The sequence below is a fragment of the Caretta caretta genome, chromosome 6 (assembly GCF_965140235.1).
Source record: "Caretta caretta isolate rCarCar2 chromosome 6, rCarCar1.hap1, whole genome shotgun sequence".
NCBI lineage: Eukaryota > Metazoa > Chordata > Testudines > Cheloniidae > Caretta > Caretta caretta.
Window position 1 is genome coordinate 10951331 of NC_134211.1, and position 24219 is coordinate 10975549.

The 24219-nt window shown below is 56.4% G+C and overlaps 1 protein-coding gene across 1 annotated transcript in view; it reads right to left on the reverse strand.

Moving 5' to 3' along the window:
* The window catches only part of SPTB (spectrin beta, erythrocytic), a 134624-nt gene that overhangs the window by 20731 nt on the left and 89674 nt on the right, over positions 1-24219 (reverse strand). Inside the window, exons 20-32 of the mRNA XM_048854341.2 lie at positions 23451-23714; positions 21212-21427; positions 20526-20615; positions 19108-19386; positions 15212-15342; positions 12233-12437; positions 11294-11668; positions 9426-9670; positions 8657-8795; positions 8012-8096; positions 7105-7301; positions 6503-6612; positions 3868-3946 (exon numbers count right to left, since the gene is read on the reverse strand). Coding sequence (XP_048710298.2) covers positions 3868-3946; positions 6503-6612; positions 7105-7301; positions 8012-8096; positions 8657-8795; positions 9426-9670; positions 11294-11668; positions 12233-12437; positions 15212-15342; positions 19108-19386; positions 20526-20615; positions 21212-21427; positions 23451-23714 — 2415 coding nt within the window. The remainder of the gene's footprint in view (positions 1-3867; positions 3947-6502; positions 6613-7104; positions 7302-8011; positions 8097-8656; positions 8796-9425; positions 9671-11293; positions 11669-12232; positions 12438-15211; positions 15343-19107; positions 19387-20525; positions 20616-21211; positions 21428-23450; positions 23715-24219) is intronic.

Here is a 24219-nt window from a genome sequence, read left to right on the forward strand (position 1 = left end):
AGCCCTGGAGGTGCTGGGAAAAGTGAGCTGGTGTGTCACGGATTCTCCTCGAGCTCTGCCTGGAGAGAGGAGGGCAACAGAGTATCTCATCTCCACCAGCGCGGGACCCTGTGGTGCTGGGGGTGTCGCAGAATCCGAGAATCTCAGGGTTGGAAGGGACCTCGGGAGGTCGTCTAGTCCAACCCCCTGCTCAAAGCAGGACCAACCCCAACTAAATCATCCCAGCCAGGGCTTTGTCAAGCTGGGCCTTAAAAACCATGAAGGATGGAGATTCCACCACCTCCCTAGGGAACCCATTCCAGAGCTTCCCCACCCTCCTAGTGAAATAGTGTTTCCTAATATCCAACCTAAACCTCCCCCACTGCAACTTGAGACCATTGCTTCTTGTTCTGTCACCTGGTACCACTGAGAACAGTCTAGATCCATCCTCTTTGGAACCCCCTTTCAGGTAGTTGAAAGCAGCTATCAAATCCCCCCCCCCTCACTCTTCTCTTCTGCAGACTAAATAACCCCATTTCCCTCAGCCTCTCCTCGTAAGTCATGTGCCCCAGCCCCCTAATAATTTTCATTGCCCTCCGCTGGACTCTCTCCAGTCTGTCTATGGGTCAGATCCTCCGCTGGTGTAGCTGGTCAGAGCGTCTCGCGACACCAGGGGAGCTACAGAGATTTGGCACCACGGGCTGCCCCATGCCTGAGCAGCTAAGGCACAGCCAATGGCCAGCGCACAAGGAGGGGGCAGGACCTGACCAGAATGCACCTCCAGGAGACCTGAAAGCCCCAACTGCCCAGTCCGGGATCTATCGAGGTAGCTCTCAGGCCTCCTGGCGGTGGGTGGGTTTAGCTGCTCACCCTCCATGCGAGGCAGGGAACGCTATCCCCAATGACAGCTGGGCGCTGAGGCCCAGGGGTGGTTGATTTGCCCAAGGTCACCCTTCAGGCCAGTAGCAGAGCCAGGATTTGGAGGCAGTTCTCCTGAGCCCCCGGCCAGTTCCCTGTTTCCTCAGGCCATCCTTCCTGGCTTGCCTCCCCCGCATGCACCTGAGACTCTGCGGTGGGGCTGCCAGGTAAGCCAATCTCCTGTCCACACTGGGAGGAGGTCTGGCCTGAATCAGTGCCGAAGCCTCCTGTGAAGGTGACAGCGCAGATCTATACATTGAGGAGGCCACAGCCCAGCTGCCTGGAGCAGGATTCCCAGGCCATGAGCAGGAGCAGGGACCCTTCTCTTGGGTGCTGGTGGGGAACCTAAAACGCCTCTGCTGAGAGCAATCTTCCATGCGGGGCTAAGGCGGGTGTCTGCCATTTGGAGGGAGGCATAGTTGCTGGAACAGGCCTTCTCCGGAGTGCCCCAGATCCCCGGCACAGGGGGAAGAACCGGAGCGGAGCAGCTACGGGCAAGTGCTTCTCACAGCTACAGAGCCCCGGCTTCCCAAGCAGGCTCTCGTGGGAGGGCCCAGCTAGCGTGCGTGCGGGTGAATGGCTCCCCCGGGAGGAGGGGGGCAGGTGCAATGAGGGAAGCCAGGGGCACTTGCTATGAGGTGGGTCCTGCTGCAACCCAGTTGCAAACGGGCGTAGAGCAGATAGGAGGTCAGAGTAGAGGAGCACAGTTAGTCTCTGCACGCCCACAGGGAACCGACGGCCACATGAGGCTCCCCCCTCCCTTCACTGTTCCAGCCCCAGTTGTGTCCACGTCCTCCTTATGTTTCACGCACCCCCAGAATGAGCCCGGGTTGCCTAGCTCCTCCCGCTGCCCCGTGGGCACTGGCCTGTGAGCCATGCAGCTTGGAAAGGGGGTGGCTGGTTTCCAGACTGCCCAGAGCACTGAAACACAGGCCAGGTCCAGATGGGGAAGAGCTGGCCTGGCAAACCCCCTAGCGGAGACCCAGTTCACACTGGCAACAAAAGGTTTCGTGCCGGTTCCCTGAGCAAAGGGCGCTGCAGGGGCAGCATTATGCCTATGTTACTGTGCAGGCGTCGGGGCTTCAGCCAGGAGAGAAACGCCACCAACCAATCACCCCTTGTCACGGACATTTCAACAGCCAGGTCCAGCCAGCGATCCGCTCGGGGGGGGTGAAAAATCCACCCCCCTGCGCGAGGTCGTTACACCATCCACCTCGCTCCTGCCACTCAGTGAGCTCCAGCAACGGGAGAGCCCCTCCTGTCGCCGGAGCCAGCGTCCGCACGGACGCGCGTTTCTAGCGAAGGCAGGGCCTAAGACAGCAAACCAGCTTCTAGGGAATAGCCAGTGGCTTTTTAATGAGCTGCCCGCGATCCCGCAGTGAGCCAGGAGTGGAACCCAGCAGACCTGAATTGTAGGCCCCTCCGCTAGCCGTTATTCTCTGTGTTCCTGTAGCTTTAACCTCTTCGCTTGTCCTGGCCAGTTTCAATGTGAATAGACACTGAGCTGAGCATGGGGGCCGGCCTTCTCCCTCCCTGGGGTTCCCCCGGCGTATGGCCAGACAGCAAGCAGCGCCCACCCAGCCTGCATTCACCAGGCGACACAAGGCAGTGAGCCCAGTTTTGTCGGCCTGACGGGGTGGAACAGTGCAGGCTGTACAAATGACCCTTCCCTACCAGCAGCTGTCACTGCGCCCCCTTTCCCTGCTCTACAGACCCGCCTTTCTTCCCCCTGGTGCTCCTGGAACCATTGGAGTTTGGCAGACACGGCATTTTCCGCGGGGGCGCTGTTTCACTGCACGTGCCGGCAGCGTGGGGAGCGAGGGGTCTCCCAGTGCACCCTTCCAGACCAGCTTATGCATATGGCCCTTCCCGGGGAGGAAACACCGGGTGCTTAGAGGGCGGAGAAAGGCAGGACAAGAACCCATGGCTGGAGCAGAAGCCAGATGCATTCCACAAGGCCCTGATGTTTATCCTGTAGGGACAAGCTACCCTGGGAAGGGGGGATTGAAGACATCAAGAGATGGAGAATCCAGACTGAGGCCTTTCTGGAAGATCTGCTTTGGCCAAACACAAGTGACTGGGCTCAACACAGGGGTAACGGAGCAGAACTCTCTGGCCTGGACTACACAGGAGGTCAGGCAAGACGATCCATGGTCCTGCCTGCCCTTAACATCTCTGGAGCTAAGCTCTGTCTACATTGCAGAAAAACACCCATGGTAACGAGTCTCAGAGCCTGGGTCTGCTGACTCGGGCTCACACTACTGGGCTAAAAATAGCACTTTGCGTGACCTGGAGCCCTCTCCGGTGAGCGGTCAGGTCTCAGAGCCAAGCCCGAGCCCAAACATCTAGGCTGATATTTTTAGCCCCACAGCACAAGCCCAGCAAGCCTGAGTCAGCTGACCGGGGTTCCGAGACTTTCAGCCGCAAGTCTTTCTTTGCAGCACACATGTACCCTCAACCTCCGCTCGAGGAGGGCAATGGTGGGCAAGCGAACCCTTCCCCCAACCAAATGAGGGACAGATGTATCAGATGGGACAGATCCACCTCGAGACAAGTGAACCTGGCAAACTACGTCCTTTGCTCGTTGGGGAAATTCTTGCTGGGTTAAAAAAAGAGCATTTTCTGGGGGTGGAAAAATAGAATGTGTGAACGTGTGTATATTTTTGTGGCAAACAGTAAATTATTTATAATGTGAACATTTATTAAGCTAATTAAACAAACAACGGATGAATGCGTGGTACAAAAACCTTTCCACCTGCTTCACTGATAGCAGAGGAAAGAACTAGGGGGACGAACAAACACAAAGCAAATAAGAAAACAGGAGGCTTTTGTCAGAGGGAAACATTGGCACATTGTTAACAGGCTTCGGCAGAGAGGCAACAATTTGCAAAGAGCTTTATAAAAAATCCCGGGGAATTATGCAGCTGGGGGGTGGGTCCAGGAAGGAGAAAACTAAAATTGGTAACTGACCAGTGATGAGTCTTCTGTAGCAGGTTCAGAGAGGTCCTGTGAAATTACCCCTGTTTTCTTCTCTTTTTCTTCCTGAGACCTATGGCAAATAACACTCCCTTTAAAAAGAGGGAACTTTAGTATTTTCTTTCACGTAAGAGGCCCATAATTTGCTGTTGTAAATGGTTTGCCCAGAATCACCAATGTTATTCTGAATCCGATGCTTTTGTGACTGGGAGTTTCTCAAGCTAAGGGAGTCGCAAATGGCTGTTCCGGATCTGGCCTCTTCAGCTCTCTCCTGGGGCACGTAGATTTACAAACAATGGAACCAAGAAGCACAGCCAGTGTGGCCAAGCGTCTGCTGCAGGCATTGTGCTGGTTCTACAATGCAAAGCGGCCGCTAAATTCTGTATCCCCAAAACACCCCACCCCTGCAGCCTCAAGAGTTTCCCACTCAGCTTACAAATGCTAGATGAGTCACTTCACCCACAAGGCCCGGCTTGACAAAGCCCTGGCTGGGATGATTTAGTGGGTGTTGGTCCTGCTTTGAGCAGGGAGTTGGACTAGATGACCTCCTGAGGTCTCTTCCAACCCTAATTTTCTAGAATTCTAGGAAATGCAGCTGCCTCTGGGGTGGAACGTGGCAGCTGTTTAATGGAGGACATCAAAACTCAAGAACAGTTTAAGTAGTTAAAAAAAAAAAGAAAGGAATCTCTTCTGCCATTGATGCTGTTCAGAGACCTGAGCCAGCTGGCTAGAATTACCCAGGCTGGGTTTTAGCAAGGGCATTGGGGCTGCAAACCCCCAGTGCTGCCCCCTTCCATGCCCCTGACCCTGGGCACCACTCCCTGCCCCCTGGCACCAGCCCTCCCTTCTGTCCCCCCCAGCACCACCCCTCTTCCACACCCTCCTGCCCCCTGACCGCGCCCCCTGGCACAGCCCCCTTCCATACCCCTGACCCCCGGCACTGTCCCCCTTCCACGCCCCTGGCACCATCCCCCCCCAGCACCCCTACCTCCCATAGCCCTGACCGCCAGCCCTGCCCCTTCCACGCCCCTGACCCCCAGCACTGTCCTCCCCCTGCTGCCAGCAGCGCCCCCCTTCCACACCCCTGACCACTCCCCCTGGCTCCCAGTGCCACCCCCTGAAGCCGACCCCCCTTCTGTCCCCACCTCCTGGTGCCACCCCCTCTCCCAACCCCCAGACTCCTGACACTGCCCCCCTGCTCCCCTTTCCTCCCTCTGGACCCTGGTGCCGACCCTCAGGTGACCTGATAGCAAGTGTGAAAAATCAGGACGGGGGGATAATAAGCACCTATATAAGACAAAGCCTCAAATATCGGGACTGTCCCTATAAAATTGGAACATCTGGTCACCCTGGCTGATCCCCCCCTTCCACACTCCAAAGCCCAGCTCTCACCATCCAAACCCCCAGTGCTGATCCTTCTACCCCAAATTCCAACACTGGCCCCCCTTCAACCCTCCAAAGACCAACACTGGTGCCCCTTTCTCTGCCCAAACCCCACACTGACCCTCTTTCTCCCCCCGTCCCCAAGGAACCGACCAACAAACCCCGCTGGCACAGATCAAGCTAACCCCAAGGCAATGGAGAATATCCCCCCCATCCAAGTCCCACATTTCCCCGCAAGCTGAGTTCTGACCCCAAGAAGGGAGAAGAGCCAGCAACCCCATGGAGTCCGCTGGGGACTTCGCTATTGCCATCGATTTGACACAGGAGATGCCCAGATACCAGGGTGAGGGGAGGCCAGGCAGACTCCTGAGACAGACGGGGCTGGCATCCAGAGAGGAGCCTGAGGGAGACCGGTGCCTGACTCCAGCCTGACTTCTGAAATGGGCCCAGAAGAAGGTGCTGCTGTGGGGCCGGACCCTGCGGGATGCCACCTCCTCCGGCCCCGATCCAGCGAAAGCTCCAAAGCAAGTGCAGGGCGTTAACGGATGGACAGACCCATTGAAGTCAAGGGCAAAATTCCCGTTGACCTGAGCCACTTGGAACAACTTTACCCGGCAGCTGGACTTGGCAGCTTGGGGAAAACACAAGATATGGCCTGAAGGAACAGAGCAGGGCCCCACAGCTTGGTAGGGGCCAGCACCAAATGCTCCAAGGGCACCAGGCCTAGCTGCAGGTTTGCAATCAGTGATCTGCCGGTGGGGCAGCAGGGCTGCACTTCCAGAGCCGGTGACCGATTGACGCTCTCATCTCCCTGGGCTCTAAGTCACTCTCAGCCTGACTGGCACCTGCATCCTGAAACGCAATGTCCCTGGCAATCCAGCTCAGCCTGGAAACACCCCTTTGGGCTGCACTCCCCAGCATCAGCCTTCGGAAAGGGACTTTTCCATTTAACTAGCACTGGCCGCGAGCTGCAAATGCTCCCAAGTCAGGTGCTACGAAGTGAACCCGTCCCGAGCGTTTCAACCCTGGCTTTGATTCCATGGCTAGAACCCACAAGGCATGGGCACGAGCACGCTGGGATCCCCTGCTGGCAGCTGACTACTAACTCACTAGCCCATCCTCCTTAGTCTGTGGTACCTCCAGGACCTGGTGAGACTCCCGCTGCCTCGTTGGGTGCAGAATCACCCCCCAAAAGGCCCGAAGGGAAGGTCGCAGGTGCAGTGAAACGCGTGAGCTTGTCACTTACTCCAGTGCTTCCAAAGCCCCTGGGTCAAAGTCGTACTGGGGGTCGATGGTCCAGGTTGCCGTGCGCTGCGTGGACTCCGCTTGGAGCTTCCGCTTCCCTAGCAACTCCAGCTGGAAAAGGATTCAGTGGGGAGGATTATTTAAAGGCTGCAGATTTGCAAACGGCAGAAGGTCCAAGGGCTTGGCAGGGAGCTGTGGGCGAAGGGCGGGAATGCCGGGAAGGGAGAGCAGGGGGCTAGGGGGAGGCCGGATGCAGTGCTACCACCAGTGACAGTGCAGTACAAAAGGGTGTCTGGGGGAGATCCCCCCGCTGTGAGACCCACCAGGCAGGGGGACGGTCTCTGGAGGGAAGTGGGGAAGCCCTGTTCTTTGGATCATTGATAACTGGAGTGGCTAAAGCACCCGGGAATGTGCCCAGCTATGCACCAGCCGGGCAAGGGATCCGCCCTGCCTTCCCAGTGCAGCTTCTGCCCGTGGGGGCGGCTCTCTGCCCCCCTCTAGTCGCAGCTCACAGGAGCCTGCTCCTGGCATCCTAGCTGCTGAGGTTCCCCGGTTCGATCCCCGTTGCTGATGCCCGCCCACCTAGGCCCGGGGCACGCTCACCGTGGTCAGCCTCTGCAGGGCGGCGAAGCGCTCCTCCCACGTGGCGGTGGATTTCTCAAAGGCGTTGTGCCTTTTCAGCAGCTTCTCGACGCTGTCCACGGTCTGTCCATAGTCGCCGCTGGCCAGGTACGGCTCCTTGGCGATCAGCCAGGCCTCGGCCACCGAGGCGTCCCTGGAGAACTGGCACACTTCCAGCACTGCCGCGGAGAGCAGAGCGGCGCGTTACATGCCCGCGGCAGGCGGGGGTGGGGGAGCAGGGCCAGTCTCCGCGCTGGAGCTGGCTGGCTCCCCCAAGGAGGAGGACGCTAGTGTCCTGCTCGTTAATACCCTGGAGCACACAGCGCTCTGCAGAGATCAGGGCACGAGCATCACCCCCCTCGGGGACTGGGGAAAAGGGAGACCCAGAGTGGTTCAGGCCAACCCTCCTGCACCCCAGCGGGGAGTTTTCAGGAGCTGGGAGCCCAGGGTTTTGGGACATCCCTCCCCCAACAAATGCAACTGCCCCCTCAGCAGAGGCAGGTGGGTCCCTGCAAACCTCCCCCTAAGCAGGCTGAGGCTCCTACGCCAGGCCCCAATGCTGACCGCTGAGGCCGACGTAGGCTCCCTGCACCCAGTCCCGGTGCACGCTAGGGGGATGGGGTCCCGTGTCGCGCTGGGGAAAGCACAGCATGCCACACCCATCTCAGTGGGGCAGTATGTTTCCTCCCACCCCCTTCCCCTGGGAGCCGCCTGTCCATGGTTTGTTGCTGCAGACCACGGGCCGGATTTTCCAGAGCTCCCATTTCACAGAGCTCAGGGTCCTGGGGCCAAGCGGGTGCTAATCACTTAGAGGTCTGGGTGAAGTCCCAGCAACTTCCTGGTGCCCACCGACGCTCCCCCACCACCGACATGCCCGTGTGCCACTCACACAGGCGGAGCCAGTCCCAGCGCCTGTCCCACGTCTCCATCATCTCACGCCTCTTCTCCGTCAGCTGCAGCAGCTTCTCCTTGATCTGGAAGGGGAGAGAGGAGAGAAATAACCACGGCGTTTTCCACTCCCGGCTCCGGCAGGTGTCTCTGTAACTGGCTCCACAGGTCTGCCTCGCGCTGCTCCGGAGGGCCCTCAGGCGGGAAACCTCCATCGGATGTTGCTTTACACGGCGCACCCAGGACACGCTGGGCACTTTGCAGGCTCTGAACGAGGAATGACACCTCCGGCCGTGGGGTCGGAAGTGTGGGGAGGGGCTCAGTCTTGACAGAAAGAAAAAAAAAAATTCATTTTGAATGTCAATTTTCCGCGGAAAAGGTTGCGGTTTTAATGAAAAAAAAAAACCCACCCGGAAAACCAGAATATTTCAATTCAGCAATGCTGCCGCGGTGCCTCCTGGGAGTTGTAGTTTGGGTGTGCCGCGCTCCCCCTGTGCATGGCGGGCTGGGCTCACCAGCCGGACTACCTCTCCCGTGAGGGATCCCAGTGGGAGGCGTGGCCGCAGGGCACCCTGCAAGATGGAGTTAGGCTGGGCTGCCCCGCCCATGGAGGCCAAACGAGAGCGTGAGGCCCCGTGCGCCTCACCTCGGCACCGGCTTGGTGTCTGCGCTGCAGGAGCCTCTTCCCCAGGTCGACGCAGCTGGCGAAGCTCTTCTGCCTGGTTTCAATCTCGGACTTGATCCCCTGGTGGTATTTCAGCAGCAGCTCCACGGACGAGACATCTCTGCATAGGGTGACCATGCGTCCCGTTTGGGCCGGGACAGTCCCTTTTTTAAGCCCTCTCCCGGCCGTCCCGACTTTTTGGGCAAAAGTGGCCAGTTGGCAACAGCAAACGGGACAAATGACCATTTTTGCCCCCCCCCCAAAGGAGGGGTGCGGAGGAACACGTGAGGGGGGCGAGGGGTGATACCAGCCCCACTCAGGGTGGGAAGGCAGGGCTCGGTCAGAGGGCAGGCAGGGCTCGGGTGAGCAGCGACGCCAGCCCTGCGTAGGGGGGGGGAGTGGCGGGAGGGGCCGGGCTCAGGCGAGTGACATGGGCCAGCCCTGTGTGGGGAGATGGGTTCGAGAGAGCGGTTTGGGCCAGCCCCACGCATGGAGGCGGGGAAGGGCTCAGGCTAGCCCCACTTCATGTCCCTTTTGGAAATATGATCACCCTGTCTCTACAGAAGGGGAGACTTGCGAAGTACAAGGCTGCTTCTCAGTCTCTGATGAGTGTCAGGTGAGCATTTAAAAGCTGGGAATAGAGACGCCACCGTGGCATGTCGGACCCTGTGTGGGGCTTATTCAGGGTCCATGTGTGGGGAGGGGGTGAGTCAGGGCGGGCCAGAGCCATTCCCTCTCAATGGCGATTTACCTGGGCTTCTCCTGAGTTTCGATCTGCCGGGTGATGCTCTCCATCCAAGACAGGAGGTCCCTGACCATACTGAAGAAGCGGAATTTCTCGGCTGTGTCCACCAGCTGTGCCCGCCGCCCGCTGCAGGCATCCAGCAGGGACTTCCAGGCCCTCACCACCTCCTGCTCGTGCCTCTGGATTGCGTCAGCTTTTTCCCCCGCATAGGCTGTCTGCAGCCGCGCTGCTACCTCCCGGAACTGCTGGACCTGCCGGAGAGAGCATGGGGAAATGTGGCCAAGGGGGGGAAAGCCGAGCCGCGGGTTCCATGACTCCTGGGCCCCACTCTACCACCCGCCTCTAGTTCTAGACCGGGGAGTCCCATCACAATTCCCGTCTGTCAGACAGGGCTGATCCCAACCACTGGTTGACACAGAGACAAGGAAGTGGTAAATAACAACAAGGATGGGTCACTTGGTAAGCTGGGCACATGCAAACAACATGTATTTTAATATGGCCAAATGCAAGGTTCTATATCTAGGAACAAGGAATGCAGCCCCCAACTACAGCATGGGGGGCTGAACCGGGAAAGTGGGGCTTCTGAAAGTGACTTGGGGATCACACTGGACAAGCAACTCAACATGAGCTGCCAGGGTGATGCCGTACCTGGGAGGATTAACGTGAGAATATTGAGTAGGACCAGGCAGGTGGTATTGTGTCTGTGTATGGCACCGGTCCTGGAGACTGAGCCCACTCTGGTCCAAGGATGTTGAAAAACAGGGAAGGGCTCAGAAAAGAGCTACGGGGCGATGTGAGGTCTGGGAACCGGCCGTGCAGCACGAGACTGAAGGGGCTCAATCTGGTTAGTTTATTCAGGAGAAGGCTGAGAGCTGACTCGATCCTGCTCTATCAGGCCGGGCAGGAGATTTTTGCTAGCAGGGGCTCTGTAATCTAGTCCAGCCGTTCTCAGATTTCATTGCACCGCGACCCCTCCTTCTGACAACAAAAATTACTACACAACCCCAAGAGAGGAGACCAAAGCCTGAGCCTGCCCAAGCCTGGCTACCCCTGGCGGGGGTGGGGGAGGCAAACCCAAAGCCCAAGGGCTTGAACCCCGTGTGGGAGGACCTGTAACCTGAGACCCACGGCCCAGGGCTGAAGCTGAAGACTGAGCCCCGCCACCAAGGGCTGAAGCCCTCAGGCTTCGCTTCAGCCCCGGGCCCCAGCAAATCTAACACCAGCCCTGGTGACCTCATTAAACCAGGGTCGCGACCCACTTGAGGTCCCGGCCTGCAGTTTGAGAACCGCTGATCTGACACCGTCAAAGCGAGAGCCGTGGCTGGGAGCTGACATCAGCAACATTCCAGTTTGAAATGAGAGGCAGATGTTTAGCAGGGAACAGATCGCCCGGGGCATGGCGGGTTCTCCAACCCTGGTACGGCATCTGTAAATCCAGGCTGGATCGTCCCTCTCAAAGCTCTGCTCCAGCTCAGCCCGGAGTTCTGGGCTGGTGGCAGGGATCCCTGGGGGAGGTTCTCTGGCTGGTTTACAGGAGCTCAGAGTGGCCTCATCTGGCCCTGTAATCCATGCATCACCTACGAGCCATGTTCCGTGGCTGGTGGCCTACGTGTGCAAAAGCAGAGCATGGCCTAGCGAAACCCAAGCAGGGGCAGACACGGCACCCCATTTCCCCCAGCTAGCCACACCACAGGGAAAACACTCCCCAGCGAGCCATGGTGCTCCTGTGACGGGACGACCGGGAGCAAGGAGCAGCTGGCAATAAGGCAGCCCAGGGGCATCGCCGGCAGGTGCTCTATCGCGGCAGAGATGAGTCTGATCCCAGACCCCCGGTGCTCTAGGAGCCCCAAGGTCCTGCAGTGGGGGAGCCGTACCTGCCCCTCCAGCAGGTGGATGTCGCGCTCGAAGGCCGTGTGCATGCGGTGGAAGGACTCGGCAGTGTGGGCATCCTGACCCAGCTCCACAGGCAGCTCCCGCTGCTTCTCCTGGATGAGCCCCAGGATCTCGGTGCCATCGTAGAAGTACTTGCGCAGCTCGTAGGAGGTGGCCAGCAGCTGCACGCGCGTGTCAATGAGCTCCAGCAGGTCTGCCCAGCTCTCGTTCAGCCCGTCCTTCCACTCAGCCATGGTGGCGGCCTCCGAGTGGCCGGCGTCAATCAGCTGCTCGATGACCAGGTTCACGTTGTCCACGCGCTCCTGCCCCACGCTGCCCGTCTCCCGCGCAAAGTCCCGGAACTTCTCCCGCAGCAGCTGGCAGAGAAACAATCCTCACCAGGGGCGCTCTCCTCCCAGTGGCGGATTAGCCACTGGGCGAACGGGGCCGTGCCCAGGGGCTCCGGCCAACTGGGGGCCCGGAAGAATGGGCACCCCCGCACTCCGATCCACTCCCCCCACCCGGCGCTCCTGCAGGGGAGTGGGGGAAGCCCCCGCGCCCTGACCCCATTTCCCCGGTAGGAGCACTGGGATGTGGGTGGTGGGGCCCCTTCTTGCTCTGGCCCAGTGCCCCACAGAATGGTAATCCACCTCTGCCTCCTCCGTACCGCCCACCTCACTGTGGGCATGCTCCTCTGTACAGCCCTCCCACCCCTATCCTGGGTGCGCTGCTCTGTACACACACACCCTTGCCCTGGGAGTGTTCCTCTTCCCTCTGCCCCCATGGCTAGGCTGCCCTACAGCTCTGTTTCCAGAAAGATCCCCTCGCCCCGCCAGGCTACAGAAAGCTCCAGCCTCACGATGCACTGCTGCTGTGGAAACATCAGGCCGGGGCAGCCGTGCCCTCAGCCCTGCCAGTCCTTGGCCGGCACGCTAACTCACAGTGACATGGTCGTAATCCTGCCCCAACTCCTGGGAGGAGGCGGCCATGTCGCGCTCCGCGATCCACTGCTCCAGGTCGTCCACCTCCCGCTTCAGCTGGAACAGGTGGTACATGTTCTCCAGCTTGTGCCGGCGCTCCTCTGCCAGGTCCTTCAGCCCCGCATACTGCTTATCCACCCGCCCCTGCAGCCGGATGATCTGCTCCCTGGGAGGTACAGACAGTAGGCGGGTCAGCGACCATGATGGCCGGGAGCCCCGTGGTTCGGAAGACGCTGGCATTCCCCGTCGGAATCCAAATTTCCCGCAACACAAAATGTTAAAATAAAAAGTGCTTGGGGGAAAGTGAACTGTCCCAATTTCAACCTTTAGAAACAACGTCTCTTATACAGTAACTTACAATACAATCTCAAACTAACCGAGCACTCGGGATGGCCCGTTCCGATAGGATCAAACCGGAATGTTCCCATTCTTTTTCAAAAGGAAATGTCATCGAAATAGACACATTCACAGAGAAAGTTTCAGCATTGTCCACACCAGTGGCTCTCAACCTTTCCAGACTATTATACCCCTTTCAGGAGTCTGATTTCTCTTGTTTACCCCCAAGTTTCACCTCACTTAAAAGCTACTTGCTTGCAAAACCAGACATAAAAATACAAAAGTGTCACAGCACATTATTACTGACAAATTGCTGATTTTCTCATTACTACCATACGGTCATAAAATAAATCGATTGGAATATACATATTGCACTTACATGTCAGTGTATAGCATACAGAGCAGTATAAACACATTATTGTCTGTATGCAATGTTAGTTTGCACTGACTTCGCTAGGGCTTTTTATGTAGCTAGCTATAACACTAGGCAAATATTTAGATGAGTTGATGTGCTCCCTGGAAGGCCTCTGCGTACCCCCAGGGGTACACGCACCCCTGGTTGAGAACCACTGGTGCACACGACAGAGACTTCCCTGCTGCCCAGGATGACATCAGCTAAACTGACTGAAGCCCCTGTCTCCCAGCTTAGCTGTACCGACACTGGAGGTTTTGCTGGCTAGGGGCTGAGACTTTTTCCACTCTTAGCTGACATAGCTATGCTGGCAAATCTTCCTAGTGTAAATTAAGCCTCAGTTTCAACAAAATAGCAGGGCAGGGTCTGTCTTTTCCTTCTATGTCTGCCCAGCGCCTGGGCCCTGGCAGGGGTCCTCGGTGATACGATAATACAAATTAATAATAATTTCCCGAGGAAAAACCGTGTCTGTTGGAGAATTTGTAACCAGCTGTATTCAGGACAGTCAGAGCCAGTGTGGCCCAGGGGGCACGGCACTGGGTTGGGAGTCAGGAGACCTGGGTTCATAGATCCCACCTTCTAAAGGACCATGTGATCATCTCCTCTGACCTCCCGTATAACACAGGCCAGAGACCGGCCTTGAATTAATTCCTGACTGAGCCAGAGCAGAGCTTGTAGAACAATATCCCATCTTGATTTAAACATTGGGAGTGATGGAGAACCCACCACCACCTTTGTTCCAATGGTCATTACTCTCACTGTTAAAAACTGACACCTTATTTCCAGTCTGAATTTGTCCAGCTTCAACTTCCAGCCACTGGATCATGGTAGGCCTTTCTCTGCTAGATTGAAGAGCCCATTGTTAAATATTTGTTCCCCACATCTGTACGTATAGACTGGGATCAGGTCACCCCTTAAATGACCTTCCCTTTGTTAAGCTTAATAGATTGAGCTCCTTGAGGGGTAAATTCCTAGATCAACCACTGACCTGCTGGGTGACTCTGGGCAAGTCCATTCCCCTCTCAGTGACTCTATTTCCCCTCCCACCCCGGTCTGTTTAGAATGTGAGATCTTTGGGGCAGGGCCTGTCTCTCGCTGTGTGTTTGTGCTCCGCCCGGCCCCCATGGGGCCCTGATGTCACCTGGGGCCTCTACATGCTACTGTAATGCCAACAATAAGTCTGGCATTCCCAGCAAACAGCATCATTAAAGGGAAACTTGCTAGAACATTTATTAACCCCCAACGTGCCAGCCAAACCTCTGTTTCAGAGCTACATGACATGCTAGTTACTCTGCATCCTGTCTAGAAGCTGAAGGCCCACGGATCCCAAGGAGAGTTGCTGGTCACTCTGCATAGGAAGGTTCCCTTTATAAACAGGTCCTATGAGGTGAGTCAATGTGTGATGTGTCAATGTTTTAATGAATGGCTCATCAGCTGTCGCAGATTGTTACAGAACCCAGCAGGCAGTTCACAACCACGGTTTATACCCATAGTTTATAAGACCTTCTGACCTGGCCTATAGTCACCTGCCACACATCCTGCTCACGGCCCGAGTATCTATTAACCCTTTACAAATGGAACCTTAATATGACGTGGGACGGATTTGCTCTTAGCCCAAGTGGTAGAGGCCAGGAGCCAAAGGCCCTGGATTGGGCATCTCTGAGTGGAACAGGAGACCTGCCATCTGGCTGTCTCTCTGTCCATCTGTGCAGCCGGACAGTCCCGTATAGACACTGAGGGAACGTGTAATTCCAAGCTCCGGTAGATTTACTCTCACTAGCTTTGATCAAGCTAGCCCGCTAAATATAGCAATATGGCGGTGGTAGCACGGGTGGCAGGAGGGGCTAGCTGCCCCTAGTGCTATCCCGTCCAAGACCCAAGGTGCTTACACGGGCGACTCGCCCATCCCACTGCTGTGCTGCTCTCTGGAGGGTGCTAGCTCGAACAGGGGTAGTGTATGCATGTCTGCCCCGGCTGGTAGTTACCCATCTAGCTGCAATGTAGACATACTCCGAACCTACACAGCAGAGCCAACAGGGCTGGTGCTAGTCCCTGCACATTTATGGGCCCAAGGAGCTGGAATTGAAGCAGCTACCAAGAGCTGGCAGGCAGGCCGCTCCCCACCCCAGTGTCCCTAGATGGTTGGTCGATGCTCTGGTAGTAAGGGGTTCCCGTGCCTGGCTCATACGTACCCCTCCGGATGGCCCACAGAGAGCAGCGTCTGCGCCCTGCCAGCCAGCTGCTTGATGCTTTTGCCATAGTCGTCCATGGTGCGCTGCTGGCGAAGATGTCTCTTCAGCATAACAATGCTGCTCTCTTCATCCTGCAACCAGACATGGTTAGCACCGGGGCGGGCTGCCAGAGCCCACGCACACCTGGGCAAACATTCCCATTCTGATGCTCCACTGCCCTCCACTGGCCAGACATCGGGGCAGAACGTGGGCGACAAAGCCGGGAACTGGGCCCTCGCTTGTTCAAAGGGGCGCCTGCCATTCTGGCCTCTATGCAAACTAGTGCCAAGTGCAGGATTCCTGCCATGCTGCCTTGTCCCAGCCATTTCCAATCAGGGGGTTTGCAAGCTCCCTTTGGGGTGCTCTTGCTAAGAGTGTGTGTGTCTTGCTGCACTCAGGAAGCCACATGCAGTACATGGCCATAGCAACCAGTGCTGCCAAACTGCACAATAGTTATGGATTTTTCTTAAATCCCCAGCTCCTGGAGTCACATGATTACCCGGCTTTCAGGAGAACGTTTCCTAGCACCCGTGGTTATGGAGAAAAGCTGGAAATCGTGAGCCCAGTGTGACCCTCACAGCTTAGAAACCAGAAGGCAACTAAAATAATAACAACAACGCCCACTTTCATTATCACTAGATCTCAAAGTGCTGTACAAAGAAGGTTGGCATCATTATTTCCATTGCAGAGAGGGGAAACTGAGGCACAGAAAGGCGACGTCACCCTGCAGCAGAGCAAGGAATAGAAAGAACCTAGATCTCCTGAGTCCCCACCCAGCACGCGGGCCACTAAGACACCCTGCTTCCCTCGGCCAACATTTAGTATTTATTTTAAATCTCATGATATCGGGGGGCCTGGCTCATGATTGGGGTTGGCTGACACTGAACCATTCTTATTGTTCTGACAAAGCCCGTGAAAAAAGGTGCGTATTGTGGAGCACCATCTACTGGCACCTGATTTACTAAGCACCTAGTTACGCATCTACAGACTTCTGTGTATTACAACGTGCCCCTGGAACAACCATCTGGTCTCAGGTGGGCCACACCCAGGCTGGGCGTTTTTCAATTGCAGTGACACACAAACCACCCCACAATGATCAGCAAGGACAAAATCAGCCTGCTGTATGTAATGACAGGGCCTGGCTCTGAGGGAAATGGCCTAGATCTCCAAGCGGAGATCCTCACCCCTGCTCTGGCCTCTTTCCACCAGGTGAAAGGACGGAAGCAGTGCAAATGGACTATTAAAGCTCTGGCTCAGGGAGTGTTCTCTCGGTGGGCAGGATAGAATCTGGGACCTCTGAAACTTAGTGTATGAGCCTCTACTGCCTGAGCTAAAAGCCACGTGGCTCTTAGCTAAGGCTGTAGCAGACTCACAAATCTCTAGCTAGATTAGATGCCACTAGACAGGGACAGAGTGCCATGCCCAGCAGGCCTGGGTTACACAGGCTGTCCTCTGAAGAACTCCCTCACAGGCCCTGGTATAGGGGGCATGCCAGGGGTGTGGCTGGGGCACACAGCGATGTGAGGGAAGCCCAGGGAGACTGCTGTAACTTAAACAGGGCCCTAGGGCTAAGTTACACCCTAGCCTCTGTGGCCCAGAAGATCAGGAGGTCAGAAATGTGACTTAAAGTCACCTTTGTGCAGCCTGCTCCTGAACCGAGTGTTCTTTGCTGATGGTTAGATTCAGAGATGTGAGAAGGGGGATTCCCCCCCCCCCATCTTGAAAACCGATTTGTGTGTAAAAATTTGTTTTAAAACTGAGGCCGATGTTTAGGGGAAGGTCGTGGTATTTGGTGCTTTTCCTCAAGCCTGAGCTTCTGGAGTCACGTGATTATGGGAGACTCTCGGCTTTCATTTAAAATCACAGGACTTTTTAAAGCCAAACTCGGGCGTTTGGAACGCGCGGAACTGGCAGTACATAGCCAGATGTGTCCATTGCTGAGGAGCGGAAAGCTATGTACACAAGGCAGGAGCACACCCATCTCAGATGCACATTCACATGCATGCAGAAAGAGGCCCCGGAGTGCCCTGACTAGGGAAGGCATGAAGCCATGAGCACAGCAGAGCCATGTGGAATTTTACTCCTGGGGGACTTCTGCACTACCGTGCACGTGCAGGATTGTTTTTCCCCACGCAGAAAATACATTCTGGCCGAGAAGTGCTGCAGTTCCCCCTTTCACCCACCAGAGGCTGCTGTGGCGCCTGAAAAGCAAGTAGTAATGAATGCAGCGGGCTGCTCTGGCACACAGCGGCCTCTGGTGGGCAAAAGATGGAACTGCAGCACTTCTTGGGCAGACTATATTTTCTGGGGGGAAAGAAATTGCGGGCAGTGGTGCAGAATCCCCCCAGGAGCGGCACTGGGGAGCAAACGTGGCTCAGCAGCACAGCGCACGGGGCCACACGGAGCCTCTGCAACCAAGCACAGCAGGAGCCTCCGGAGTCACAGCACACCCAATCCCAGACCGGAGCAGCCTCCCAGTGCCGGCATGGTGTCGACATTTGTAGGAGGAGGCCTGGGGACGGTGCTGGGCCGTTCAATGGACACCACGTGCAAACACAACTGACGACACAGCCCAGGGGGTTTGAGCCATAAATGGATCTGGCGGCTACAGCGTCTTCTGTGCTGCAGAGCATCCACCGTTGGTCTGGGCCCGGCTCGTCCCGCCACTGGGGCATGCACTGGGTGGTATTGCAGAGAGGGGGGCCACAGAGTTCCAGAGAGTTCAAGGCCAGAAGGGACCATCTCGTCTGACCTCGTGCACCGCCTAGGGTACTATAGTTCATCCAGACACCCCTGGATTGAGCCCGACGTCAGTTAAACTGCAGCTTTTCAGCCCTAAACAGACTAAACTACTGTTGCAGGCACTAATCCCCTTGCCCCAGGAGAGGCTGAGGTGCCAGGCAGTTCACTCCCATGCCTGCCCCACTGCAGGTCCCTGCCACTGTGACCTGAGGAAAATTCCTTCCCATCCCCAAGTCTGAGGATCAGTTTGACCTAGAGCAAGACATGCCAGCCAGGCAGCGAGAAAGAGGATTCACTGGAATACCTGAGAGCACCGTCTACCCCATGCAGAGCCACTGTCCCACAAGGGCTCTTGGGGATGGTCTGCACTGCAGCTGGGAGGTGTTATTGCAGCGTGGGAGCTAGAGGAAACAGGGGTGATGGAATGGGGGGGTCAGGAGGACGTCCCCCCCCTTTACTGGCTGTAAGGGTGAGCGATGGAGGGGAAAGGGGGAGGAAAGGAGGTGGAGAGGAGTGAGCAGGAGGCAAGGTCATGGGGGGGGAAGAGGCAGCGTGGGGGCAGGAATTCAGGGGAAGGGGCAGCGTGGGGGTGGGGGCCTCAGGGGAAAGGACAGCGTGGGGGTTGGGGCTCGGGAAGAAGGGGTAGCAGGGAGCGGGTCCTCAGGGAAAACACACAGGGGGACGGGGCCTCAGTTTGGACACCACTGACCCCCGCACTTTTAGGGACCTTCTGCTGCTCCTGAGAGGAAAGCTCCTGTAGGGAATCAATAATGGTGACGCTGCGGCAGCCTGGCCTAGCCCCACCTGCCCAGGCCCTGCGTACCCACGCAAGCAGCTGCCGTGTTCTGCTTTCTCTTCAGCTCATGTAAACCTTTCGCCTTTTCCTGAAGGCTCACTGCTCCCAAGACAGCAGCTAGCTTGCGTCTACATGTGCTCCACGCACCCCGCTCCTGACTGCAGTGCAGACGTACCCGGAGAAACACCTGGAGCCAAACTTAGCGCTGGGCAGAGCTGGGCGACCCCCGGTGTGCTGGCCATCGCCCAGACCCCAGTTCACTGACCGCAGCGGGACATGCTCTCTGCGTGTTTTATTGCTAAGCGCCAGCTGTTCTCACCTGTGGCTTCTCATCAGCCACCACATAGAGCTCTTGCTCGCTGATCCAGGCCTCCGCCTCGCCGGCGTCCAGGTAGTACTGCTGGGCCTCGTTCGCTTGCTGCAGCCGCTGCCACCTCCTCCCCGTCTCCTCCTGCAAAGCACTCCACGACTCCTTCAGCAACCACCGCTGCTCCTCCACGGCGCTGCAGTCCCCCTCGGCTGCTGCCACCATGTGCTCAGCCCTGCACAGGACGTCCTCCACCCGCGGGGCATGGCCCGCGATCTCCTTCTGCAGTGTCTAGTGGGGGAGAGCCCGCGTCACCCCCCAGAAACACGCCCGCTGCCCCGCGGGCATCACGAAGGCCCAGCGGAGGGGACGGCAGGAGTTCTGCCTTCACATGGGCATGCTAGCTGCTTCCCAGCTAACCACCCCGATGCAGGGGCAGAAGTGGCTTTTTCCTGTTCAGCTGGTGCGCGGGCAATGAAAGTGTCCGGCTAGTGCCCAGGCACTGGGAAAATATTGGTTTAAGTCTCGTCATTTTTTCCTGCATTTGTACAGCACCTAGCGCAATGGGGGCCTGGTCCTAGGCTCAATGATAATACAGCTAATCAATAATAATATCAAAATACCCACAGAGACAGAGGCCCCGGAGAGTCACCACAACTAAGGGGTGGGAGGGGCTGATACCGGCCTGTGTGTGTGAAGGGGTACATGCCAAGGAGCGGGAGGATGGTGCTGAAGCGTATGGCTAGTGACGGGGTCACACTCGGCAGGGAAGGGATGAGCCAGGTGGCCTCTAGCTCCGACCGCGGCCATGGTCTGTAGCAATGGGACAGTCACCGTAACCATCTGACTTCAGCGTCATTGACAAGCTCCGGGCCTACGCCCCGGCACGCGGGAGGAAAGAGATGTAGGTGCCCTCTGGCTCTCCCGTGCTGGTGACCCACAGCATGGGCAGCAGCACAGTGGGGACAGCAGCCCTTCTGGGCAGGAAGGGGGCAGAGCCAAGGGAAGAAACGCCTCCCACCCCTAGGTGCCCACATCGCTCTGTGATGTAACAACCCCACAGGGTGGCACAGGGCCAGAGGGATGCACCAGCACACCACATCACGCAGCTGCTCTGTGATCACTTTGTGGCCCCCCACAGCCCCAGCATGGCTGCGATCCTCCCGTGCTGCCTAGGGGGTCTGGGCGCCCAGCTGCCATTCGTTTTAATGGAAAATGAGTGTCCAAATCTCCTAGGGCTGAAAGCCTCAGTTTATGCAGCTCATCAAGGTACGTGTTACCAGACTCCTAGGGGATGTATCTGGGGCCAGCTTCTAGCCACGTCCTGTACCTGCAGCACCCTGAATGCCTCTGAAAAGGCCCATTTAACCTTTTGCTGCCCGGCTTTGATCTTGGTGCTGGGACGAACAGCCAGTGACAGACAGACTCACCTGATTCTTCTTCATCAGAAGCTGCACAGTCTGGAGGTTGGTGCCGTGGTCAGTGGATTTGGCCAGGGGCAGCCTCTCTTGCACCCAGAGCTGCAAGAGGGAAGCAGAGGAGAATGGAGAGGCTGCAGCCGAGGGGCAGGGAGGACGGCAGGAGGCCACGGCATGGCATGTGGCGCAGTGGGCTGGCGATCTGACAGCGTGGCACTCAAGCCCTCTGCCCAGCCAGTCAGACTCCACTCAAGCTTCAGCGCCAGCCGCTTGCACCCTGGCCCCCAGACTCTGCCCTGCCAGGGCTCACTCTAGCAATGAGTCCTGGGCATCCCGACCCCCTGAACCCCCTGTCAGAGCGGTGACCCAGTTCCCAGGAGCTGGTCTGGGACCTTCCTTCACACTACTCACTACTGAGCAGCAACCAAAGGAGACAGAATGGAAGCTCTGCATGGCAGGGACTGTCCCTTTGTTCTGTCTCTGTACAGCACCTAGCACATCAGAGGCCTGGTCCATGGATACAGCGCCTAGGAGTTACCGTAATACACCTAATAAATTATGTACAAGGCCTTGCTGTGTCACCCAGGGCATGGAGCAGATGCTCGCAAGGGGCTGGGAGGCTTGTGCGAAAGGCCCATTGGGAAGGCAAGGAGCACCAGGAGCCATAGATGGTGCATGTGGGCTTTCAGGGAGCTCACTGTTTCGTCTGCCAGATCCCGGTTGAGCTGGTACTTGGCTCTGGATGACTCCAGCTCCTTCCTCCTCTTCCCCAAGGGCTCCAGGAGATCGAGGAACCTTCTCTCGATGCTCTGCGGCTTGCTGTCGGCCTCGTGCACATCCCCTGTGGGTGGAGGGGCCTGTGACAGCAGCTCTTCCATCTCTCTCTTCCGTGTGCTCACTTGCTCATCGAGTCTCTGAAAACAAAGGGTTGATGTTCGCCACTGCCAGCCAGGCGATGGCACACGGCCACGGCCGCAGAAACAGCCACTGGCTAATCAACAGATGTTTGGATAAAGCACGCTGATGCTGCTCAAAGAATGCCAGACCCCCAAACCTCTCCTCCTTTCCCCTCCCCGCCCCAGAGCCTTCCTTTCCCTACTTATGTACGTCTTCTCCTATTTCGTTACTGTGACCCCCACCCCAACGTGTTACATCTCTGCAGTATCGACTGGGTTTGTATAGTCCTGTCTTGCAGCTTTGACAAGGTGTGAAATTGCATAATTCTGTTGGAGATCCCATGAAGCATGCGGTATTCGGAAACTAGGCAAGCTGTAAATCAGTCACCTCTTCGTACTTCTCAGTTTGTTTCCTCGTAAAAATCAAATAATCACCAAACAACCTGTTTTTTGGGTTTTTTTGTTTGTTTGTTTTTTACAGAAAGTTGGGTTTTTGACTCAACTAAATTTTTTGCGAAAAGTGTTTGCTTTCTACAGAAAACATTGATTTTTCAATGAAAAAACAGAATGCCTTGAAAACTGAAATATATCCATTCAGAGAGCCAGCTGCAGTGCCTTATGAGAACTGTAGTTTATTTTCTTCATGCCCATTTTCCTCTATGGACCAGGCTGTCTGGCCAGACCACATCTCCCATGATGCACCACTGCCAGGGATTTCCATGATGTAACCGTCTCATGCTCTATGAGGGGACACCATGATGCACCATGGGAGATGTAGTCCAACACGGAGCCTGGCTTATAGAGGATATCGGAGCACGAGGCGCCTAGACTCAGCTCCCATGAGACACCGAAGCTGCGGTTCCCAATTGAAGATTTCAGACTTTGATTTTTCATCAAAAAATTGAACTTTACTGTGGGAAAGCTTTTGACAAAGACTTTTTATTTCCTTTTCAAAGAATTTTCTGTGGAAAAAAGCCCGTTTTCCAGCCAGTTCTCACAGAGATGCTCTTCATGGCTATCATTTTCCACTGAATGCATCCGATGAAGTGAGCTGTAGCTCACAAAAACTTATGCTCAAATAAATTGGTTAGTCTCTAAGGTGCCACAAGTACTCCTTTTCTTTTTGCGAATACAGACTAACACGGCTGCTACTCTGAAACCTGTCTTCATGGCTCCTAATTCCAAACATGACCCAGGCTAACCCAGTGCAACTACCCATCCCCTGCTAGTGGCTGGACCATGGATAGGTTTATGAGTCTATTTGTCCCTCTGAGGTGACGGATCTGGCCTGACAGTGCCAGCTCCTGCTTTTAGATCCATAGGTTCAATCCCAGAGAAGACCTTGCCCTGGAGGCAGCATGATACACACATGCTGAATGTTTCTACAGGGTTAGATTGAATTAAAAACAAAATAGAAAAGAGTTTTAAAATGACCAGTCCCTGCAGGATTCATCCCCTTGGAGGAAGGCTGTTCGGATTACCCAGGAGGGAGGGATTGCAAGGGACCCAGGGGACTGAACTAGAGCCCTCTCAACTAAAGTATGAGCAGCTGCAGCTTGAGCTAGAGACCCGAGCCTCTGTAACAGTGACTGCCAGCTCATATGCTCTGTGGATTGGCACAGATGAGGCTAGTAACAGTCTCTGGTGAATCTGAGCTGCTGGAATCGGTGAAGCTCAGGACAGGCTGCCCCAGCCAGTGGCAGTGTCCAAGCTAGCCTAACGCCATGTGGCTGTCTGTCCCCTGCTAACGGCTAGACATCTATGGAGGTTACAAATGCTTCTTTCCCTGAGAGGATGAGCGTCTCCTCTGCCAGCTGAGAAGAGCGTGGGTAGAGCAAGCTGCTGCCAGAGAATCCCTTTCCCCCGCTTCGTCTCTGCAGCCCCAGCCCCTGCAAACCACAGGGGCAAGAGACAGGAAGGGATGACTGCAGACTGATCCGTCCCCTAGTACTGCCAGTCTCCAATGCGCCCAACTCCCCAGCAGGACATCACTCCACCCCCAGCCCCACAGTGCCAGTACTCATGGGAGTTCACCATCTACCATCAGCTTCTTCAGCAGCCTGTTGGTGCTTGTCAGGTCGGTGCCCTGCTCGTCCGACTGCAGCTGCGTCTCCATCTCGCCTATCCACTTGTCCAGGTCAGAAAAGCTCTGCGCGTACAGATCTGAGCGGTTTGCATCGAAGAGGTGCTGAGCCTTCTCCTCTGTCATCGACTGGAGCTTGTCCCAGAGCTGGTGCAGCTCTGTCAGCCGCTGCGAGACCAGCGCACCGAACTGGGGCTTCTCCCGGCTCAGCTGCCGCCCCTCCTGGAGAGAGGTCAGGGGAAAAGAGAATCATAGCAATGTGGGGTTGGAAGGGACTTGCAGCAGTTCTCTAGTCCAGCCTGGGCGCTGAGGTGGAACCAGGCAAACCTAGACCATCCCTGACAGGCGTCCATCCAACCTTTTCTTAAAAATCTGCGGTGACGGAGATTCCACACCCTCCCCAGGGAACCTGTTCCAAGTTTTTCCTAATATCCAACCCCATCTCCCTTGCTGCAAGCTAAGCTAATTCCGTCTTGTCCTGCCCTCAGTGGACAGGGAGAACAATCGATCACGGCCCTGCTTGTAACATCATTGTACATATTTGATGACTGTTATCCGGTCCCCCCTCAGCCTCCTCCTCTCTAGACTAAGCCAGCCGGGGCCTTAATGCCTTCCCTCACGGGCCAGGCTTGCTAAACCTCTGGTCCTTTTTTGTTGCTCTCCTCACGACCCTCTCCACTTTGTCCACATCTTGCCTAAAGTGTGGCGCCCCCAACGGGACACAGTG